This window comes from Mus caroli, unplaced genomic scaffold (genome assembly GCF_978045245.1).
Source record: "Mus caroli unplaced genomic scaffold, Mus_caroli_1 scaffold_9, whole genome shotgun sequence".
Taxonomy (NCBI): Eukaryota; Metazoa; Chordata; class Mammalia; order Rodentia; family Muridae; genus Mus; species Mus caroli.
Genome location: NW_028227264.1, coordinates 58564687 through 58585159, shown reverse-complemented (window position 1 = coordinate 58585159; position 20473 = coordinate 58564687). Strand labels below are relative to the sequence as shown.

General features: G+C 52.6%; 2 protein-coding genes across 3 annotated transcripts in view; one reads left to right on the top strand and one right to left on the bottom strand.

Moving 5' to 3' along the window:
- The window catches only part of Cdh23 (cadherin related 23), a 383664-nt gene that overhangs the window by 270824 nt on the left and 92367 nt on the right, over positions 1 to 20473 (top strand). The window contains exons 22-27 of the mRNA XM_029482781.2: positions 2345 to 2534; positions 2866 to 3011; positions 5209 to 5428; positions 6966 to 7118; positions 8647 to 8760; positions 9691 to 9839. Coding sequence (XP_029338641.1) covers positions 2345 to 2534; positions 2866 to 3011; positions 5209 to 5428; positions 6966 to 7118; positions 8647 to 8760; positions 9691 to 9839 — 972 coding nt within the window. The remainder of the gene's footprint in view (positions 1 to 2344; positions 2535 to 2865; positions 3012 to 5208; positions 5429 to 6965; positions 7119 to 8646; positions 8761 to 9690; positions 9840 to 20473) is intronic.
- CUNH10orf105 (chromosome unknown C10orf105 homolog) lies at positions 12569 to 16024 on the bottom strand. Of its 2 annotated transcripts, none has more exons than XM_029482784.1 (2): positions 15896 to 16024; positions 12569 to 13123 (listed from the first exon to the last, which is right to left on the bottom strand). In XM_029482784.1, exon 2 carries the CDS (start codon positions 13116 to 13118, stop codon positions 12732 to 12734), a length of 387 nt encoding a protein of 128 aa, XP_029338644.1. In that variant the 5' UTR covers positions 13119 to 13123; positions 15896 to 16024; the 3' UTR covers positions 12569 to 12731. The 2 variants fall into 2 exon arrangements, with proteins under 2 accessions (XP_029338644.1, XP_021030170.1); XM_021174511.3 differs by having other exon boundaries at positions 15939 to 15948.

Sequence of the window (20473 nt, the reverse complement as noted above, 5' to 3'; positions counted from 1 at the left end):
GTGGCAACTGTTTTGCCCACCAGGCCATCACCCCAGGTCCCTGTGTTGGGTTTTGATTAGTCGAAATGCCGAAAGCACTGAGACCTGGCAGCCACTGCCACCAGCAGTCTGTCTGTCTGGTTCACTGTGGAGTCACAGCCTGACACACCCCAGCTGAGCAATATCTCTCCAGGGCTCACTGTATACGGCTGTGTTCAGCCGCCGGGATGGTAAGCTTAGCCCCATCTCCACTCAGCCTCTGGCTGTGTCTGTACTGTCTCCTCCCCAACTGGAGAATCTGTTGGTGGCCCAAGGGCCACAGTAACATAAGCAATAGCCTTGACCCCAGAAGCCCACCGTGATGGAAACCCAGGCTTTCCCAGAGTCTTTGGCAGATAAACCTGCACCCATGTGTCCCTTCATCTAGTGCCCTTTGAGCTGGCAGAGCACATGTATTCCTGGGGCCTCAGTGTGTCAGACATGTGAGCTCCAGAGGTGTCTACCTGATGGGCATACACTGCAGGCCACATGTCTCCCTTGTCTTTCTCTCTCTTCCCGCAATGAGCGTGGACCCAGCTCTCCCTGTTTCTCCTGTGGTCTCCTTCAAGGACCTGCTGATGGGCATTGATTTAGAGCCTTTCACCGCCCTCCAGCAAAATAAAGAAGAGGGAGAGGGAGAGAATTATTCCCCGTCAGGCGGGAGAAAAATGACGAGCATGAAATGGAAAATAGATGAGGGGAAAGTGTGAGTCTACAGGCTTGCCCGGGAGGAGCCACCAGGCAGGGTCTCAGCCTCTGTCTTCTCCCAGGCCCACTTTCCACCCCATGACCAAAGGCCAGCGCCCACTCACTGCTAGAGTATGGAGCAGCTCTCTGGTGTCCTGTGCCGTACCGTTTCTCTCACTATGAAATTGACAGCACGTGCTGACCTGGCCTAGGTTGTTTTGGCTTCACATCTTGGTTTCCCCATCCCGAAGAACAGGGATGAAGAGGCGTGTCCCTTCTGTAACGGTTGAGACACAGAAACTCAAGGCGCACTTGCTCCCCTCAGTGACACAATGCAGCCTGGCTTGAATTGCGCCCGGGATGAATTGTCTCCTGTTGTAAAATGGGGTGGTGGGGGCCCATCATAGAAGCCAGAGACAACATGGTCACAGTACAGTGAAGGGATCAAGGGCTGGAAGGTGGGGACCCCTCTGTATCCCTCAGCTACTGCAAGGCTAGGGAGAGCATAGGATAAGGGGAGTCTGGAGTGAGATGCCTATGGTGAAGAGAGCCTCACTGGTGAGGGACATGCCCTGTAAGCCTCTCTCCCTGCCCCCAGAACCCAGAGATGATGACAAGTAGAACCCCTGGCCACATGTCATATATCTATCTGTTCTGGTCTAGTGACCCCAGAGACACCTCAGCTAAGGATTAAGCCAGAGCGGGGACAGATTCTGCTGCAAGCGCATAAAAGCTCACACCAAGTGAGACGAAGGAGCTGACCAACCCTGGCTGTCATTGCCCCGTATCATGAAGTTAATGGCATTGTCCTAATGCAGCCCCTGAGACTGCAGCCATCCTCTCCTCCCACCCCACCCCCGCACCCCCCTCCGCACGGTCCTGTCTACCTGTGATGTCATCATGTTCTACAACACAGAGGAATGGTGGTTTGAGGGGTGTAAACCACTGTTGTCTCCGGACTCTGGGACACTACCAGAGAGGGAACAGGATCGGCACAAGGCTAATGCTGTGTGACCTTGAGCCTGCCCTATGCGTCTCTGGGCTCTGTTTCCTACCTCCCCAGAGTGGGTCCCAGCTAATGACTCCCTGCCCAGGCAGTGGTGTCACAGAGCCCCAATGGCTTTTTAAATCCTCAACCAGAACTGCCAGAGGGCGAGATAAAAGGCCTTCTGATAACTGTTCAGATTCTACAACCCAGGGCTCCCCAAAGCTCAGTAGAGGGGCGGGACTCCCAGCCTTCCCAGCTCCCAAGCCTGGAACTTCTGATCCCTTGCTTCTAACCCCCGAGACCTAAGAAATCAGCTTGCATTGGTTTATGTGGTACTGAGGATGGAGCCCAGGGCTGCATGCATGCTAGACAGGTGCTTTACCAACTGAACCCCATCCCTAGCCACCCTCCTGATGCCTACCCATCACACTGTTTTACATGAGGCAGCCACACTTGAGTAAGAAAGGGACTTCCCTGTAGACAGCGGATCAGTGCAGATGTCAGAGAACCCAGACTTCAGTACTGGTGTATTCTGTGGCCCGCCCACTTCCTGCTCCTAACAGAGCCTGATGCCTGTTCCTGCATCTGCACTTGGGTCTGGACCAGGGACTGCCATGTCCCTCAGTAAGAGGTCTCTTCCTTTCTGGACAGGTGGTAGCTGTGGACCCAGATCTGGGGGAGAATGGCACCCTGGTGTACAGCATCCATCCCCCTAACAAGTTCTATAGTCTGAACAGCACCACAGGCAAGATCCGCACCACCCACGTCATGCTGGACCGCGAGAACCCTGACCCCGTGGAAGCGGAGCTCATGCGAAAGATCATTGTCTCTGTCACAGACTGTACGGACTCCCGCATCCATCCCCCGGCTTCCACATAGGCAGAGGCTCTTGACCTTTGGGGATGACCCTGTGGGTGGTCCTTAGGGGTCCTGGAGCCTGCTCAGGAAGGGCATCTCCCTACTAAGAATAGATTGGTGTCTACATTCCAGATGTGACTGTCCCCAGGGCACCCTATGGCAGGGAGAAACTGGGAAGAGACCCATGACTTAAGCCCCGTCCTCACAGGACACTGGGGGAGTAGGATGGGGCTCTGTATATCCCTCCCTTTCTCCATCACTTTCCTCTGATACTCAGTCTCCCATCTCTGCCCCCTTCTCCCTTGACCTTTCAGGCGGCAGACCCCCTCTGAAGGCCACCAGCAGTGCCACGGTCTTTGTGAACCTCTTGGATCTCAATGACAATGACCCCACCTTCCAGAACCTGCCTTTTGTGGCTGAGATTCTTGAGGGCACCCCGGCAGGGGTCTCTGTCTACCAGGTAAGTATGGGACTCACTTTGCCTTGTCCCTGTGGGCCAAGGGGGAATCCCTGTGTGCCTCACACTAAGCATTTTCATGAGGGCTAGGGATGCCAGTTAAGACCCCCAACAGCATGTATGCCAAGTAGCCTGGGACAACTGGTGCTGAGAGACTTACAGTGGCTGAGGAAGTCTGGGAGGCCCCTAGGGACAGACACTTGAGCTGAGTCTGGAAACACTGAAAGATTTGGAGAGATAGGATCAGTCAGAAACAGAAATGAAGAACATGGGCAGGATTCTGGGAAGCTAACTCTGGAAGTTTCCCCCATTCTTGGGGGGGGAGGCATCTAGCCCAATGGGCCAACCCCGAAAGCTGTAGATAGTTCTAGAACAAAATGTCAGACACCTGTGGCTTAGCACCCCTGTGAGCCCTCAAGCAACTGTAAAAATGAGACCCTTCCCATACAGAAGAAAGCTTTGAAGAGACGTTCAAACCCCCTACGGCCCAGAAGAGGCAGGGCCTCTCTCCCAGTGCCCATCACCCTTCTAGACTGGGAAGCCTTAAAGGTGTTGATTCAGAGAACATGATGTCCTACCAGGAGCACCTTAGGAACTCTGAGAGACTTTCAAGGTTGAGATTGTGGACTTTTGAGCTGGGGCCAGGGGAGATCGATGCAAAGCGGCATGTATTCCTAACATGAAAAAGGTCCTGAGTTCCAATCCCCACCACCTCAAAAAGAGAAGCATTGGAGTCCAACCATTATCCATGTACATCCCAATTCTACCACTCTTGCTGTGTGACCCAGAGCACACTCCTCAAACTCTCTGAGCCTCAGCTTCCTCCCTTGAGAACTGGAAATGGCAGTAGTGGCTAGATGATAGTGGGGAACACAGGGTCGCTGTGGAGTTAGGTGTGTGTCGCGTGGTTTATACATGAGACAGAGGGGTCACTTGTCCCTGCTCCAAGAGTACAGGGCTGTTTCTCAGGACACTAGAGTACATGACCTTGGCTGGGCACCCTGGCTCCTTCTTTTCCTGTATGAAGAGGTTGACCCCTGAAAATTGGGGATGTTCTCCTGAGCCCCCAGCAGGTGGAGCCTCCGCCTCGAACACAGCAGCCAGTCCCCAAGGAGAAATTCCCAAAGGATGTGGGAGCAAGAGGGTAACCGATCTCTGGGGGCCTCAGAGACAGGAGAGAGAGAGACCTGGGGCAGATTCTACAGAAGTTGCTCAGCGCTACAAGGAACAGCGATGAGAACTGGGAATACGTAACAGGGAAACCTCGGATTCAGAAAAAGCTTAACTCCATGCCCCAGAGCCCCTCCCAGGCCTCAACCAAGAAAGATCTCTGCTGGGCATGTAGAAGAACTTTCTTCAGGGATTAGGGTGGCAAATTAAGTCAGAGTGCTGAGCTGCAGCCCTGGAAGGCATCTGAGAAGCATGGAGAGAGCTTAAAAGTCTCTGCACTTAAACGAGGCTGATGTCTTCCAATGGCGAAAGTCTTGCTTAACCCACAACGCTCTTGCCCTCACTGTGGTTATACACCTCTCTCCAAGTTCTCAGGTGTGAGCCTGTGAAACTCTCTGTGTACTGAGTCCTGCTCTGGGGAGCTTCTGACCAGGGCTGCAATTGTGGGACCCAGGGAGGAGCTTTATCTGACTTTACCCCAAACGAAATCTTTCCAAGGCATTAAAGAATAGCACTGATACCTTTTTACATACGTCTCTATTTTAACTCATAACACAGAGAGGAGAGTCGGTTCTGAAGGCTGCAAAGCCACGGCCTGGGAGATGAAAGGGTCCTTAGGCTAAGTGGTACTCCCAGCCGGCATCCTAGGGGCTGGAGAAGATTGGAAGGTTCTGAGCCATGGCAAAATATAGGAGCCCAGGGCCTACTGGAGGCTGGAAGAGCTTACTAAGAGGATACCAGGGATTGAAGGGGAAGACTGTGTGGACCTGGATCAGGTCCTAGCAGGTCCTTCTCATCCCGGTCTCACTCAGTCCATTTAGACTAGAGATCATCTGAGAGGCTCCCAGCTCTGATACCCTGCTGAGTGTGGGCTGTCCTGGGGACAGTAGCCAGGCCCAAGGCTCAGGCTCGCAGGGAGCAGGGGTGTCCGATGCACCAAGCTCTGGTTAATAGGGAGGGAGAGGCCACTCCCAGGAAGGAAGTGCCTGTCCCAACACCTACCCCCTCACCAGCCTCTGCTTTCCCCCAGGTGGTGGCCATCGATCTGGATGAGGGCCTGAATGGACTGGTGTCCTACCGCATGCAGGTGGGCATGCCCCGCATGGACTTTGTCATCAACAGCACCAGCGGCGTGGTCACGACGACAGCCGAACTGGACCGGGAGCGCATCGCTGAGTACCAACTGCGGGTGGTGGCTAGCGATGCTGGCACACCTACCAAGAGCTCCACCAGCACCCTCACCGTCCGAGGCGAGGGCCAACTCCTGCTAAGAACTGGGTCTGGGACCGTGTCACTGACTGGCCATATAGCAGCCATTGGGCTCCCTCTCCAGTGGGAAGCCCCACAGTCCAGTCCTGACTGTCCCTACTATGTTCAAAATGCTCCCTGAGCTTGGTCCACACCTGAGCACTGCTTTCAAGCCCAGAGCCCCACCAAGGCTCTTCTCCCTCCTAAGCTCCCATCACAGGAACTACAAAGAGGGTCAGAGCTGATGCTGTTCTAAGCAAGCCTGTCATCTTAGGAAAGCCAGTGCTTATTCAGATGTAAAGAAGAACCCCTGTTCTATGGGTGTGGAATCATAGGGCTTCCTATGGAAGGGTATGGATGGGAAGGGTATAGGGAGAGGGTTGCAAGGAGCCTCCACTCCCAGATTCTTCACCCCTTGGGGCCAAATGCCATTATGCCCATCCTGTATGATGAAATACGATTTCCCATCTGTAAGGGTTTTAGCTCTGAGAAAGATGGAGACGTTGACAGTGTGTGGGTGGAGGCAGGAACGAGCCTGAGGACATACGTGCAGGGCTTAACCTGGCATGGCCGTCCTGGCTCTCTATCCAGAGGATGCATGGAAAGAGACCGGCAGTGAGCCTAACACAGATGCACAGCCTGGTCCTCCTCAGTTGAGACCTGGCATAGCAAGGGTCTCAGAGCCAGCTGTCCTCTCTCCTATGCATACAAGACCCCCTTTATTGATGGCAGGGACCAGTTTGGGGACCTACTTCATCACCAAATAATCAGTATGAGGTGACTTCCTCTTCAAAGAGGACCCTCAAAGAACCTCTTCCAAGCTCAGCAAAAACCATAGAAAGTAACTAACAATGGCCTGTCACCTCTCCCATTGATACCAACAGAGAGCAGGGGAGGTCACTTGTAAGGGTCACCCTAAGCCCCGTATACCCAAGGAGGAGTGGCCAGCTGTGAAGGCTGGACACACAAATATTTAAGGGAAATTAAGTTTTTAAAAAGGATAAACTTCAGAGCCAGCTTCCTGGGATCCCCGAAATCCCTCCCTCCATCTATGATCGAGCTCCCCAAGACCATGACCCCTCCATTGTATTACTATGTGACTGCAGACAAGTTATCCAACTGCTCTTGGCTTCTGTCCTCCCACCTAGAGTGTGGCTTACCAGCCACACTCTAGGCAGTAATGCATACCTCAGAACGATGCTGGGAGGAGAGACATGGCTGTGGACTGTGTGAGACAGACACATTGCTGTTATTGTTGCTGTTGTTTTTGTTAAGTGCCTCCTGGGGGTGGTGATGCTCTGTGCTCCTCTCAGTCTGACAGTCAGGGATAGTGTGTGTGGGGAGTGCTAGCTCTGGTCAGTTTGAACCTAGATGACTTAGCCACCATACAGGCCTCCTGGACTCATAACCAGACAGCACTGACACATAAGCCCCCCTGGAGCCCACAACAGCCCCCCCCCCCGGAAACCCTTGCAGTGTGGCCCCAGCCGTCTACAGCAGGAGCCAGGGCCTGGGCTAGCGTGTCCCTTCAATTTTCAGTGTTGGATGTGAACGATGAGACGCCCACCTTCTTCCCTGCCGTGTACAACGTGTCCGTGTCTGAGGACGTTCCCCGTGAGTTCCGTGTGGTCTGGCTGAACTGCACAGACAATGACGTGGGCCTCAATGCGGAGCTCAGCTACTTCATCACAGGTACGGCCCTTGCTGCCTGGCAGGGACCTGGACCAGGGGGAGGGGGGTGGCAATTAGCCTCAACTTCCTTGCCTCCCTGAGGGCTTGCTCCTGATTCCCAGGGAGCTTTGAGGCTGAAGGTGTGCTGGGCATGGGCAGAGGGGACAGAGTGTTGCCTGGGGCGTCCCTTCATCCCACTTCAGAAAGCAGTCACTACAGGAATGTGGCTTCATCCCTCCTCAGGGACTCATGAAATCTGTTGGTTGAGATGGGTTTGGTTTGGGCTGGAACCTGTTCAATAGATGTGGCTAAAGCCGATAAGGCCCTGTCCTGGTTCTCTGGAGAAAGTGAACCTGCCACGGAGGCAGACCCCATAGGAAAAGACAAACATGCTCTATGGTTGTCACCTCACGAGCTATAACCATTTTCCTCTTTCTCTGATGCCTGACCCACCTGACAGGCACTAGGACACACATCCCTGTAACCCTCCCATAACCACCTTCTTTCTGCTTACGAGCCACCTGAAGCCACGTCACATTATACTACATCTACGCGCACATACCTGTACACATATGCAGCGTACACACTACCCTCCCTGACGCCTCTCCCCAGCAGCAAGGGATCCCAGGTTCTCCCCTCCTTTCCTCTTCACTCCCACCTCCTAGCCCAAAGACCATCCCAGGAAGCCATAGTTGGTGAGGCACCCACATGACATCAGCCGAGAGCTTCTGCCGCTAACACTAATTGCTCTTTATTTCCTGCCTGCCCCATGCAGAACTGGGTTCTGTCTCTTGCAGAAGACACATTAGACTGGGAGGAACTTTCTGGGTCTTTCCTCTCAGAGGCAAGCCATGTAAAGAGCTCCTGTAAAGGGACTCTTCCTGCTCACCTGCCTTGAGCCCTTCTAGATTGTCAATCTCTGTAACCAGTTGTTCCGAGCACAGTACAGTGGCTCCCTCTGCTGGCTGGAGTGCTGTACTGCAGCCTGCTCACACAGGAGGCGTCTCTCCCTCTCTGGTCTCAGAGAGTCCCTTCCCTGGCTCCACCCAACAAGGGGACCGCCACCCAAGGACACCAAGCCCACCTGTCTCCTGTCCACATGCTCCTCTATGCCATTCTGAATTCCCACCTAGAGAGCTGTAGTCCTTTCAACCCCTCACTATCCCTAAAGATGAAGGTCCTGGGAAATTCACACCTCTACCCGAGTCAGGCCTGAGCCATGTGTAAAACGTCCCTTACCCAGGTCAGCTGTTCAGCCTCCTCTGGAAGAGATGCTAGTGCAACATGGGCAGGACCCACGCTCCAAAGTGAACATACAGGAGGAGCACAGGACAGGATACAGAACTTCAGATCAAGTGGAGGTTAAAGGAACTAGTCCATAATTGGAGTGCCTGGCACACAGTAGGTGCTCATACAAGCTGCACCCTCTACCTGTAAGAGCATCCTCTGGGGGATCGTGTGCAGGTTCCCACTCAGGAGGAGAGTCATGGTGGGTCACGTTGTAGAACTCTGCTGAACAACCTGAGTCTTCCTTCCCTTCTGCCCGCAGCGGGAAACGTGGATGGGAAGTTTAGTGTGGGCTACCGTGATGCCGTGGTGAGAACTGTGGTCGGCCTGGACCGTGAGACCACGGCTGCATACACACTGGTGCTGGAGGCCATAGGTAAGTGCTAGCTGTCATGCACACTGCCCACACAGCTGTCCCAGGCAGAGTTCACACTGGGGAGCCAGGCTTAGAGTCAACCCTCTGCCCCCGAGGCTAGTGAAGAAAGGCCCACACACTCACAGGTCACTGTGGGGTGAGTGACTACCCCTCAGTGGCTATCCCGTGCTCCCAGCTATGAAGAAGGGTAAAGCCACATGCAGGCCAATAAGTAGACTCATGGCCACTCTACTGGAAAGTCAAATGTCTTCATCAGAAGGTGGCCAGGAGGAGACTGGATTCCATGCCCTGGGCAGAGCCACAGACACCCCGACCCCCACCCCCAGCCTCTGGGAAGAACTCTTCCTTGCTCCTCCAGGTCCCGTGGCCTTGGGGTTCCTTGGCTCATGCCCCACCCCTCACCTGACCTTCTCTTTGCTGGTGGTTGGTTTTTGAGACAGGCAATACTTAAATAACTGGTCTCTAATAATCCTCCTGCCTTGGCTTCCCTGGGCACGCACTGTGATCAGAGTACAGTACCTTCTAAGTCACTTAATCACTGGTTACATGGATAGAGGGACTGACCTCCCTTCAAGATCTTCAACTTAATTATGTCTCCATAGGCCCCTTTTATGAAATGAATAGTGTGCCTAGGCTCTGAGGATCTGACCGTTCACCCCGCCTTCTTTAGTGCCCTGGTTAGTTCAGCTGTGCGTTGGGATGGAGAATCCTGCCTGCTTCCCTAGCTTGTTGTGAAGACTGAATGAGCCAGACAAGGCTCTCCCTGGGATGTGGCATTATGTCAGCCCCAGGATATCGTTAGTGGTGTTGATGATCCAGAAGGGCAGTGAGCCACCATCCCTTGAGGCAGATGAAGGACTGTGTAACTTTGGCTGATGGCCTGGTGTACAGAGCTTCTAACGCCTGTTCTTCACCCCCCACCCTCCACAGACAATGGTCCTGTAGGCAAGAGGCGCACAGGTACAGCCACCGTGTTTGTCACAGTTCTGGATGTGAATGACAACCGGCCCATCTTTCTGCAAAGCAGCTATGAGGCCAGTGTCCCCGAAGACATCCCAGAAGGCCACAGCATTGTGCAGGTAGGTGGCAGGCTAGGGCCAGGCAGGGCTCTGCTCAGCCCGGAGGGTTCTCATACTCAGTAGCATCATACTATAAGGGGTGGGGACAGCAGGGATCCAAGGGTGGGCTGGAAGTGGCTTGCACTTGAAGAAAAATAGTCCCTCCTCCCTTCTGAAGAGAGTGGGCCCCAATCTGTGTTAGCTGAGGACAGGGCCCTGGCTCACCTTGGTGTCCCCCAGAGCCTTTCAAAGCAGTGGGGAGAGGGAAGTAGCTTTTTCCTGGAAAGGAATCAAGGAGAGAGAGCGCGAGAGCCAGGGCTCAGCAAGGCCAGAACAGAGCCGCTTTCACAGCTTGTTGGCCAGGCTCCCCTCTTGGAAGGAAGCAGGCAAAAGAAAGAGCTCCTTGGCCCAGTATAGGAGCCACAGCTAAAAGGCCCAGAGGGAGGAGGACCCTAAAAATGAAGCACACCACACACACACACACACACACACACACACACACACACACACACACACACGGAGAGGGGAGGAGGCTCTCAGTTGCCGGGAGGGAAGACAGGGAATGAATGGCCCATTTCACCAGCCTCAGTGTTTTGACTCATCCTAAGGTTGAGCCAACTCAGCAAAGATGGGCCTGCCACTACGGCCTGTTTTCTGGCTCAGTGGGAGAAGAAGAGTAGGAAGTGGGAATGTGTCTACCTCCCCGTGTGGGCACTGTCAGTTGTCAGGAGAGGCTCAGAAAGACGACTCTCAATAGATTCCAGGAAGACCAGAGGCATGCAGGAGTCCAGCATCTGGCTCCAGAAGGAGGGAGAAAATGGGTCCCTTCCTCTGGCCTCAGCTAAGAAAGAATTAGAGCCCCCACCACCACCACCACCATGAGGCAGTAGGGCCCCACCCTTGCTTAGTACCTGCCACTCTCAGCTCACTGATAGGCACCCCAGAAACTGCAGTCCACCCAAACTAAGGACAACATAGCAGGTCATAAGGGAGCCTCGTTCCTACATTTTAGCCTGAGATGTTTCAGGGAGTTGAAGAAACGGGGGTGGGGAGGCAGGGAATTGTTTAAAGATGGTTTGGAGTGGAAGCTGGTTTTTTTCCCCCCCGGCCCTGAAATGCTGGTTTCTACATTTGTAAGTCTTGGGTCCGCATCCTGGAGTCCCTGAGTGACATGGGCTCCCCCTACCCACCCCTCTGCTCTCCTTACTTCTCAGATGTTCAGCATCTCAAGACACTTTCTCCTAGGCCCTAGAAGTGTCCTGCAAAGATGCACCCCTCCCTTTCTGAGGTCACCGGGACGCAGGAGCAAGGCACAGTGACCTTACCTCTGTAGCATGCTTGGAGAGCCACCTTCCTTTAGGCTGTGGGAGCACTGGGGCACTGGGAGATCAGTGTGGGTGTGGGTCAAGCTGACAGCTGATAACCTGCTGCCTTGGTGAGTGGGGTACAGCGAGTGCTGGCACAAGATCTGGCTCCCTGCTGCTCCCGGGCTCATAGGGGAGAAGACAGATGAACCTGTGCATGCTGTGGCCTCCCTGATGCAGATTAGACACAAGAGCAATTCCGAGAGAGGGGGCAGTTCTATTGGAAAACAAAGGAGGCTTCGAAATACTGGCAGTAATAAAGCATACATGGTAAGCAGGGAGGACAGCATCATCCAGCTGCCTGAAGTGTCTGGTCAGGACGAGAGGCTCGAAATATAAATTGCAGCTAGTGGCCAGATGCACACTGTAGAGTGGGTACATCCAGTGGACACAGAGGAGACAGTGACGGCTCTGGACCAGGTAACAGCAAATCCAGAAGACTTGAGTGGCTTAACTAGGGTAGGCAGCCTTGTGATGGGCTCCTGGATCACTTGACTCTGGGTCAGGAGCTAAGCATCTCAGGATCCTTCTGCGCCATCTTCAAGTCTAAGATGCAGAAAGCCTTGGCATAAGAGAGTGAGAGAAAGGATCCCCAGCAGGCCACACCACACGAGTGGGCCTGCTTTGACCTGTTACTTGATGAGGTTGTTGCCACACCACAAAGAGCACAGCTAGTGCCATCCAGCCTTGATCCTGGGAGGTCTTGTTCACGCTATCTTGAGAGGAGGCCACCTCTTTCCCAGTGAGACATGGTACTACTGCCAAGCATCCTCAGAGTCCAGGTGGCATCGCCTCTGGTGCTGACGTTGGCTAGCCTCCTACCATGATGATACAGCCTCCACCTAGCCTTGGACAACAGCCTAGTGTTTGTTTGTCTGATTTGTTTTGATCTTATCTGCATTGTGATTTCACATTTAGCTCAGGCTGCCTTAGATAATCCTCCCACCTCGGCCTGTTGAAATGCTGGGATTGCAAGTGTGAGCTTCCACACTTAGCATACAGGAAACATCTTAATCCGTCTTCAGGTCTTCCCAGGCTGTCCTGACAGATGCCACTAAAGGATGCTCATAGTCTGATTTTTACCAGTGCCCTAGCTGGCAACGAATAAGATCCACCAGAAGGGGCAGGAAACAGATCCCTGGGTCCCTTTCCTTGGGTTAGCCAGATGCAGGGATGCGAGCATCCCACTTAGCTGAGATATCTGGACCTTTTAGCAGCTGGTTTAAGCTGAATCTTCGAAGATAAACAAGGCTTCTGGGGGACCAAAGGGTGCTATTACTAGGATTAGTAGATACCTAGCTTCCAAAACAGGTGCTCCAGTGCCCCAGGTAACACCTCAGAGCCCCAGAGTAAAGGTCTAGAGGCCTTTGGGTATTCATCTTTTGATTCAATGGTCTGTTAACAAGCAGCATCAGGGGCCTTCAGAGTCTTCCGGGAAAGGACATAGACTAAACACACAGGAAAATACTGGGGTGCTTTAGGGGTCCAGAGTACTGGTACCACTGTCCTATGGCCTGGGATGCCAGGTTCCATCAGAGACGGCACTGTGTCACATCATGGTGGCTTCAGTCCAGTCATAGTCACCTCGGTGGTCATCAGAGTCCGGCAGAGGACACCGCTGGATAGCGGGCCTGCCTCGTCGGAAGCTGTGCAGAGAGCGTCGCAGTGAACCCAGGCGCTTCCAGAGCCGGAGCCTGGGCTCACTGGGGCTCACTGGGTGATGTGGCATGCATTCCCGGGCCCCTCGGCGGCCAGGGTCCAGGGCAGTTGGCTTACATAGCATCATGAACAGCAGGCAAGAGGCCAGAAGCAGAAAAATGCAGGCCAGGGCGATGAGGATCGGTACAGGGTCGGCAGCCTGGGTGGAAGTCCCAGAAGCGGCAGGGGTTGTAGGGAAGGTTGGAGGGCTAAGGAGGCTGGAGCCCTCTGTGTTCATGGTGCCTACAAGGGCAGGACAGAGAATCAGAGCAGAGAAGCTGCATCCCAGATAGGGACAAGTGAGACTTACCTGGAGCAAGCCAATGGGGGGCAAAACTTCTACTTTGCATGGACCATCAGCCTAGACTGTCGGGGGAGCCAGCGCCCCTCTCAGAGCTGCCCATCACACACTACCCACACCAAGGCTCACCTACTAACTGTCCAGTTTAGGTCGGTCCTCTGTCTACGCAGACCATCTGTGGCATTCCCTGTGCGGGATGGATCCTCTGCAGGGATAGTGGAAATGTTCAGCAGACAACAGAGTTATGGGGCAGGCTTCTGCCTTCGCTCTGTCAACTCTTCATGGGTTTTATTCCCAGGTGTGTCTGAGTGACTCAGTGGGCTCAGAGAGGACTGGAGGCTAGAAGGGGAGCAGCAGTTAGGCATGTTCCCTTAATAGCTTGTCACAGGTTAGCATAGAGAGGCATAGAGAGGAATCTTATACTTCTGATTAGTGACAGGGCTGGGTATGTACCCGTGGCTTCTCTCTGCCATCCCCTACCCCTCTGCTATGATGAACATGGGATATGGAAATCTTTCTGGCATTTTATAATCAGTTCTCAGCAATTACCAGACAGTCGTAAACTTAAAAGCCCTAAGAGTCAGCAAGCCACTTAATGAATCAGGCGCAAGTCAGAGTGTGAGATGCTCTAGTGGACTGGCAGGGTCCTAGAAGTAGCCCAAGGTCAATATGAGATTTCCAAACCAGGGGTAGTGGTGTGTGTCAGTCATCTCAGTACTCGGGGACAGGGGGTGGGATGGGAGGATAGGAGTTCAAGACAAGCTTTAGTGGCATTTGAGACCAGCCTGAGTTATGTGAGACTCAGAGATGCATGGATGGATGGATGGACAGACAGATAGACGAATGGATGTACAGACAGACAAACAGATAGGTAGGTAGATGATAGATAGATAGATAGATAGATAGATAGATAGATAGATAGATAGATAGATAGAAACATGCATGCATGCATACATACATACATACATACATACATACATACATACATTGATTTCCAGATATCTGCATGCCTGTCTTCTCGTGACATGTCAGTTTCATTATTGGCTTCTCTGATATCCCTCCTTTACATAGGGCACTGGCCCCAGCTGGCCACACTCCCCCAGACCCACCACATACATATTTCACTTGCCTGGATCCAAGGGTACTTCCTGATGCAGTCTAGCCTGCCTCCAGGAAACTGAGGAAAAGCATAAGAGGCCAAACCCATGTTACATGGGCAAGCAAAGGACAAGACCGGGTGTCCCAATTCCTGTCCCCTTTCAAGCCTCCAGCCCTCTCTGAGCCCATTGAGTCACTCAGACACACCTGGGAATAAAACCCATAAAGAGTTGACAGAGTGAAGGCAGAAGCCTGCCCCGTAACCCTGTTGTCTGCTGAACATTTCCGCACGGGGAATGCCGCAGTTGGTCGGCATAGACAGAGGACCAAGCTAAACTGGACAGTTAGTAGGTGAGCCTTGGTGTGGGTAGTGCATGATTGATAGGCAGCTCCAAGAGGGGCACTGGCTCCCCCACAGCCTAGGCTGATGGCCCGTGGGGAGCAGAAGTTTTGCCCAGACTTCTCAAGCTTCTCCTCGAAGCAGGCAAGCTTTTTCTTTTTCTTAAAGACAAACATTCCTGCCGTCTCATTGGCAACCAGTGCAACATTGTTTGGAGCACAGAGGAGAAACAGATATTACAAAATGCCAGGCAAACTTGATTCCAAAGGTTTCGAAATGGATTTTCAAATACTGGACCTGAGGCAGGGAGAGAAGAGCTTCCACTTCCCCAGCTTACTTTGTATCTCCCTCGGGTTCTAACACCAAAGCCAGGCCACAGGCCATAAGGGAGGCTCTATCCCAACAAGGCCCTCCCTGCAGCTGTGGGAAATCGGGGAGCATGGCCACCCAGCACCCCTGCTAGCCTCCTAACTCCCTTGACCAACCTGGGCACTCACCAGCAACTCCGGGACCTAAGTCCTGGCTCCTGGGCACAGCTGACTGAGGGCATCCAGTGCTCTCCACCCACCTGCCACCCAGCCCATGTCCCAACCCCTCCCAGCCCTTACAGCTGCTCCAGGCTGGAAATTCTGATGCTTGTCTAACTGCTAAGGGCCTCCACCCTCCAGGCCTTGGGCCTGGAAAGCACTCCAACTGAGTGGGCAGCATCCATAGATCAGCCCTTCCCGGCATCTGAGTTGGAGCACGGATGGCGTATACCCACTGCCATCCCCATGGAGAGAAAGTAGCTGCCCCCTTGGCTCTCCACACTTGGCCCCAGTAAGGCTAGGGTAGTCCCAGCTAAGGCCTGCATCCCACCAGCTCAGAACCCAGAGAAGCTGTGAGGCTACAGGCCCCAGGGCCACTTCTGCACAGATGCCGGAGACAGTCTAGTGGCAGTCTGTGACACAGAGCTGGAGACCAGGCCCAGGAGCTTGAGGCAAGCCCAGCTGCCTACCAGATTCCCTGCTGCCAGCCAGCAAGAACTGTTGGTTCCAGAGGGAATACTCCTGAAGACCAAGCAAGGAGCCCCCTTCCTATTGGAACCCTCCTCTGAAAGCACCTCTCTACATGCTCTTACTTCCTTAGAATCCCACAGAGAAAGTGTGGCCTTAGCTTAGCCATTCCCCTCTACTGGACCTTATTTCTTTTCTCAGAGTAATAGTCGGACTCCCTGAATCTGAGCACACCTTCACGGACTCCCAAGTTCCCAATAATGGTCTCCCCCACTTCTTACATTGGCTTTCTCTATAGTTCTCAGCATTGACCTCTCGGCCTACCCTTGGAGGTCTGTATTCTCAGTGGCCAGGTTTCCCAGTTGTCCCAGGAGATCCGAGGTATACCAGCGGTCGGGCTGTGATCCTATGTTGTGCAGCAGAGCCTGCAGCAGACTGCCTCTCCCCCTGCTTTTTCTCCTGGGCCTGGTTTTGTTGGGAGAGTCCTGGCCTGTCTGGGGGAGGGGACAAGTGGGAGTGTAGAGATAGCAACTGAGTGGGAAAGAAAGAGAGAGAGGCCTTCGCCTGGCTCACTCCAGCCTGTCGCCTTGGAACCCTCTCATGTGCGGAAACACTGGTCAGGGCAGGGGCAGGTTTAACTGCCTCTTGGCCTGGGGCTCCCATCACCCACCCCCTTGGGAATTTGAATGGTATGGTCGACTATTCAGTGCCTGCCAGCCATCAGGTTACCAGGGAGAGGGTCTATAAGCAGAGAGACACGGGGTGGTGGGCCCTGAAACACCCAAGGCCTCCTCTGCAGGGTCCCTAGGTCCTGTTTTTCCTGGATTCTTGGAAAATGTCGCTTATCTGGCTGCAGAAGTGAGTGCCATTTCTCAAATTTCAACATGCCTCAGACTGAGAGACAGGGCATTCACTGTGTGAGTGGGGTACCAGGTTCACTCCAACCCTCACCCATGACCCTCCCTTCTTCCCAGAATGATTACCAAACTCCCCTGGCAACCAGCTGCCTGCTTAGGAGCCTAAATATTGTGTGGCTTGCCCATCAGGGACTCTACGGTCTCAGAATACAACATGATGGTAAGCACAAGCACGCCTAAGACCTATGGCCCTTCACCACAAAATAAAGCCTTGTCTCCCAACCCCGGAGTGGACCAAAGGGTTCCTGTGTACTGCTAAACATGGAGGGAGCCTTGGTGATCCAGCACCATCCCTCCCAACAGGTGACAAGGCTGAGCTCTGGGCAGGCATAGGCTGCCCAGAGTTATCCCACAAGTCAGTGCTGGGTAGGAACCCGGTGTTTCTTAATTAAAGGACAGGATCTCAGCAGGGCAGTGGTGGCACACGACTTTAATACTAGCACTTGGGAGTCAGAAGCAGGCGGATTTCTGAGTTCGAGGCTAGTCTGGTCTACAGAGTGAGTTCCAGGATAGCCAGGGCTACACAGAGAAACCCTGTCTCAAAAAACAAAACAAACAAAAAGGACAGGATCTCTTGCCTTAGACAAGTGGGGGGGCGGGGCAGTCGTTCTGCTGACTTGATCGTTGCAAGCAGGATCCCTCTTCCGACTTTTCCCCCAAAGGAGTGTGTCCAGTAAGTGAAAATAAGGAAATTTGTATTAGAACTTTGAGTGGCATGTCACAAAAACCTGATTTGATCACCATGACAAAGAGAGAGACCAGTGCCAGAGCAGTCGTGGGATGACCCACAGGATCAAGGGGAAATAAAAATGGGGAAACAGCTGAGCTTGCAGAAGATCTGAAGGTTTCAATGCTGTATGTTGCACGGGTCTTTTATCTGTGCTTGCTGAGGGTCAGCTCAGTCCCTCACCAGAGACTGGCCACTTAGTCATTTACATCTCCATTCAGCAAATATATTAAAAGCCAGGTGTGGTGATGACCTCCTGTAATCCAGCACTTGGGACCTAGAGGCCCGAAGATCAAGAGTTCAAGTCCAGCCTGGACTATTTGAACTCTCATCTCAAAACGACAACGCAAAAGACAACAACCCTGCTATGTGCCAGAGAGTAGTAACATGGCATTGCACAGAGCCCTTCCTCAGTGTGGGGTCAGTAGAGGGAGACAAGAACAAACATATTCACTCAAGGAAGAACAGTGGCCTCAGACCAAAGAAGTGATTTACCCAAGCCTATCAAGGTTAACCAATGGCTTTGTTAGAGTTACATACAGGATTCAAAAATAAATAACTCAAAAACATGTGCATCATCAAAAGGCTCACCCCAGCATGGGTCATGACTACAGAAGAGGTAGTTTCCTGCCGGATTTTCTAGCAGCTCCACCCAAGAGTCTTGGCAGTAATTACTGTCCACTGCAAAAAAAAAAAAAAAAAAAAAATCCTGCCCGGAGCTGACAGCAGCAATAGATATTAATCTATATAATATAAATGCATGGAGGTTATTTGATAGGCACATCACATCTGCTAAACAGAACAACCACTGTGACCTTGCTACTGGGGACTATGACCTCCACAGCCACAAAGTTTTGCCCTAATTCACAGTACCAAATATGAGTTCTGCCCCATGGAGTGGGCCTTAAATCCAATAGAAAAATCACCTTTAACAGCTAAGCCACTATTGTAACAGAGGGCACATTTTGCAAAGTGTATGTATGTATAAGGACATACATACAGTCCACTATTATACTAGAGAGGACGTTTGTGCCTGGTATGTAGTCCATATAGGGTCCGTAACAGAATAAGATTGTGACACTTCCTTAATCGCCTGCACAGTGCCTTCCTGACCTATACAGCCAGCCAGCGAGGAGGGAGCTCCTGGCTCAGTTCTAGGTTGCTTTCTTCAACAAAAGAATATAGCGTCTTCAGCAATAAGACTTTACCATTGAATGTTGGCACGCAACCAGTAGCAGTCACAATGGCCCATTTGATGTGGGGGTCCCACAGGGCCTCCCTGGCCAGCAGCCTATCCAGCCCTGGGATAATTAATTAGTTCATAGTTGTACGGCTTCTGGGCATGCCCTTTTGTATGCCTTTCTTCAGACTCCTGTTACTGTTATTCCAGGGGCTTTTCCAAATCTGTAAGACACTCGGGATTGGCTTTATGCAGTGAAACGTTTCCGCAGAGGATGGCCATGATCTCTGAACGCCCATCTTATTCTGCAAGCGGCAGTGCTGCAAGCAAGTGCCGGTGTTTGTGTGGTTCAGCAGCTAGGGGGACACCCAAAGAAACTAGCAAGATCCGGTGACACGTGGTAGGATCTTGCCACCGTGTCACTGACGTTCTCAAAGCAAACAAGCAAGCAGACAACAATCCAAAGAGCAGTACTGGGCACCACATCAGGGTTAGGGGCTCTACCGCATCTGAGCCCCGAGAATACACAGTCATTCTCTACTAACTGCCCTCTGTCCTCATCCTGGGGCCTTGCCATGGGGCTGCCATGTGCTTCCCTGCCCAGCACGGGTTAGGTGGGGCTAGCTTGTGACTCTCGACTAGACTGGTAGTTACGTGTGAGTGTTATCATGTTGTCATTGCCCACGCTAAAGGACAGACTCTCTGGCTCTGGTAGGTTCTGTACCATGGTCATTAGCCATCGGCCACAACTGGTTACTGAAAAGGTCCCCATCTGGGTGAAGTTTTTGATACAGATTCTCATTCTGGAGTCCAGGTTAGACCTTGCAGAGCATCCTAGCTTTAAAATGGTGGCAGTCCTCCTGATCGCGTGTGCTACACAGGGATGGCAGGCATATGCCCCCGCTCCAGCCTGCTGTCCCTTCTTGAAAGGGGGATGAGTACAGCTTATTCTGAAAGGATCATTGCCCACCCATTGCATGTTTTTATCTGTCTCTCCTACTCCACCCTGTCACTTCCTCCTCTCTCCTCTCCCATAAATCCTTCCAGAAGCTTTCGGACATAGTGTCTGCCCTTCCAGCCATATTTCCCCTAGTGCATTTGGCTCAACGCAAATCTTACCACATTTGCTTTTCAGTGACCTGGACCTTTTGGTGACCTTTTGCTCCGACCCCTCTTCCATCCCCTCATCTTGGCGTTATCACCCTACAAAACCAGTTTCCATGTTGGTCAGAATCAGTGGTTCTCAACCTGTGGGTCACGACCCTTTGAGGGGGCGTCTAACGACCTTTCCACAGGGGTCACCTAAGGCCATCAGAAAACACAGATATCTGTATTATGATGGTCATAACAGTACCAAAATTGTAGTTATGAAGCAGCAACAAAAATAGTTTTATGATTGGGGCTCACCACAACATGAAGAATTGTGTTAAAGGGACACAGCGTTGGGCAGCCACTGGTATAAATGGTTGGGTCTCACCAGAGACCTTCCTACTTTGTAAAGGTCACAATCTCCCAAGGAGCTCAGCAAAGCGACCCAAGCCTCACAGCCATCCCTTGGTGAATCAACTCCTTTTGTAACTCTCCGGTAAACACAGTACTCAGAGCCACAAACTGGCTATTAGTCACCACCTCCCACATACCCAGTTCCCACAGCAATACTTGTCACTCCTCCTCGACCCCCCAGTCCCTGCTAGCCACGAAGACCTTAGTCAGATGTAACCCAGTGTCCTGTCCCTATTGGCTTATACCAGCCAGACCATCAGGGACTTGCTTCTCTCCTATTGGCTCAGCTCGTGCCACCTCAGCTCAAGGCGGAATGACTGGCTACGTTACTAGTTTCTTATTCGACCCGCCCAGCTCAGACTGCCCCCGTCCTTCTCTGTCCCAATGCCCTCACAAGGCAGCCTGGGAGAGGCTCTTTTATTCCTTGTTTCAAAGTCTTTCCCCTGAGGCTTGAGAGATGGCAGAGTAGCTGAGCACTTGCCTCTCTTCCAGGGGCCCTCCATTGCTTCCTAGTCCCCATATATGGTCACTC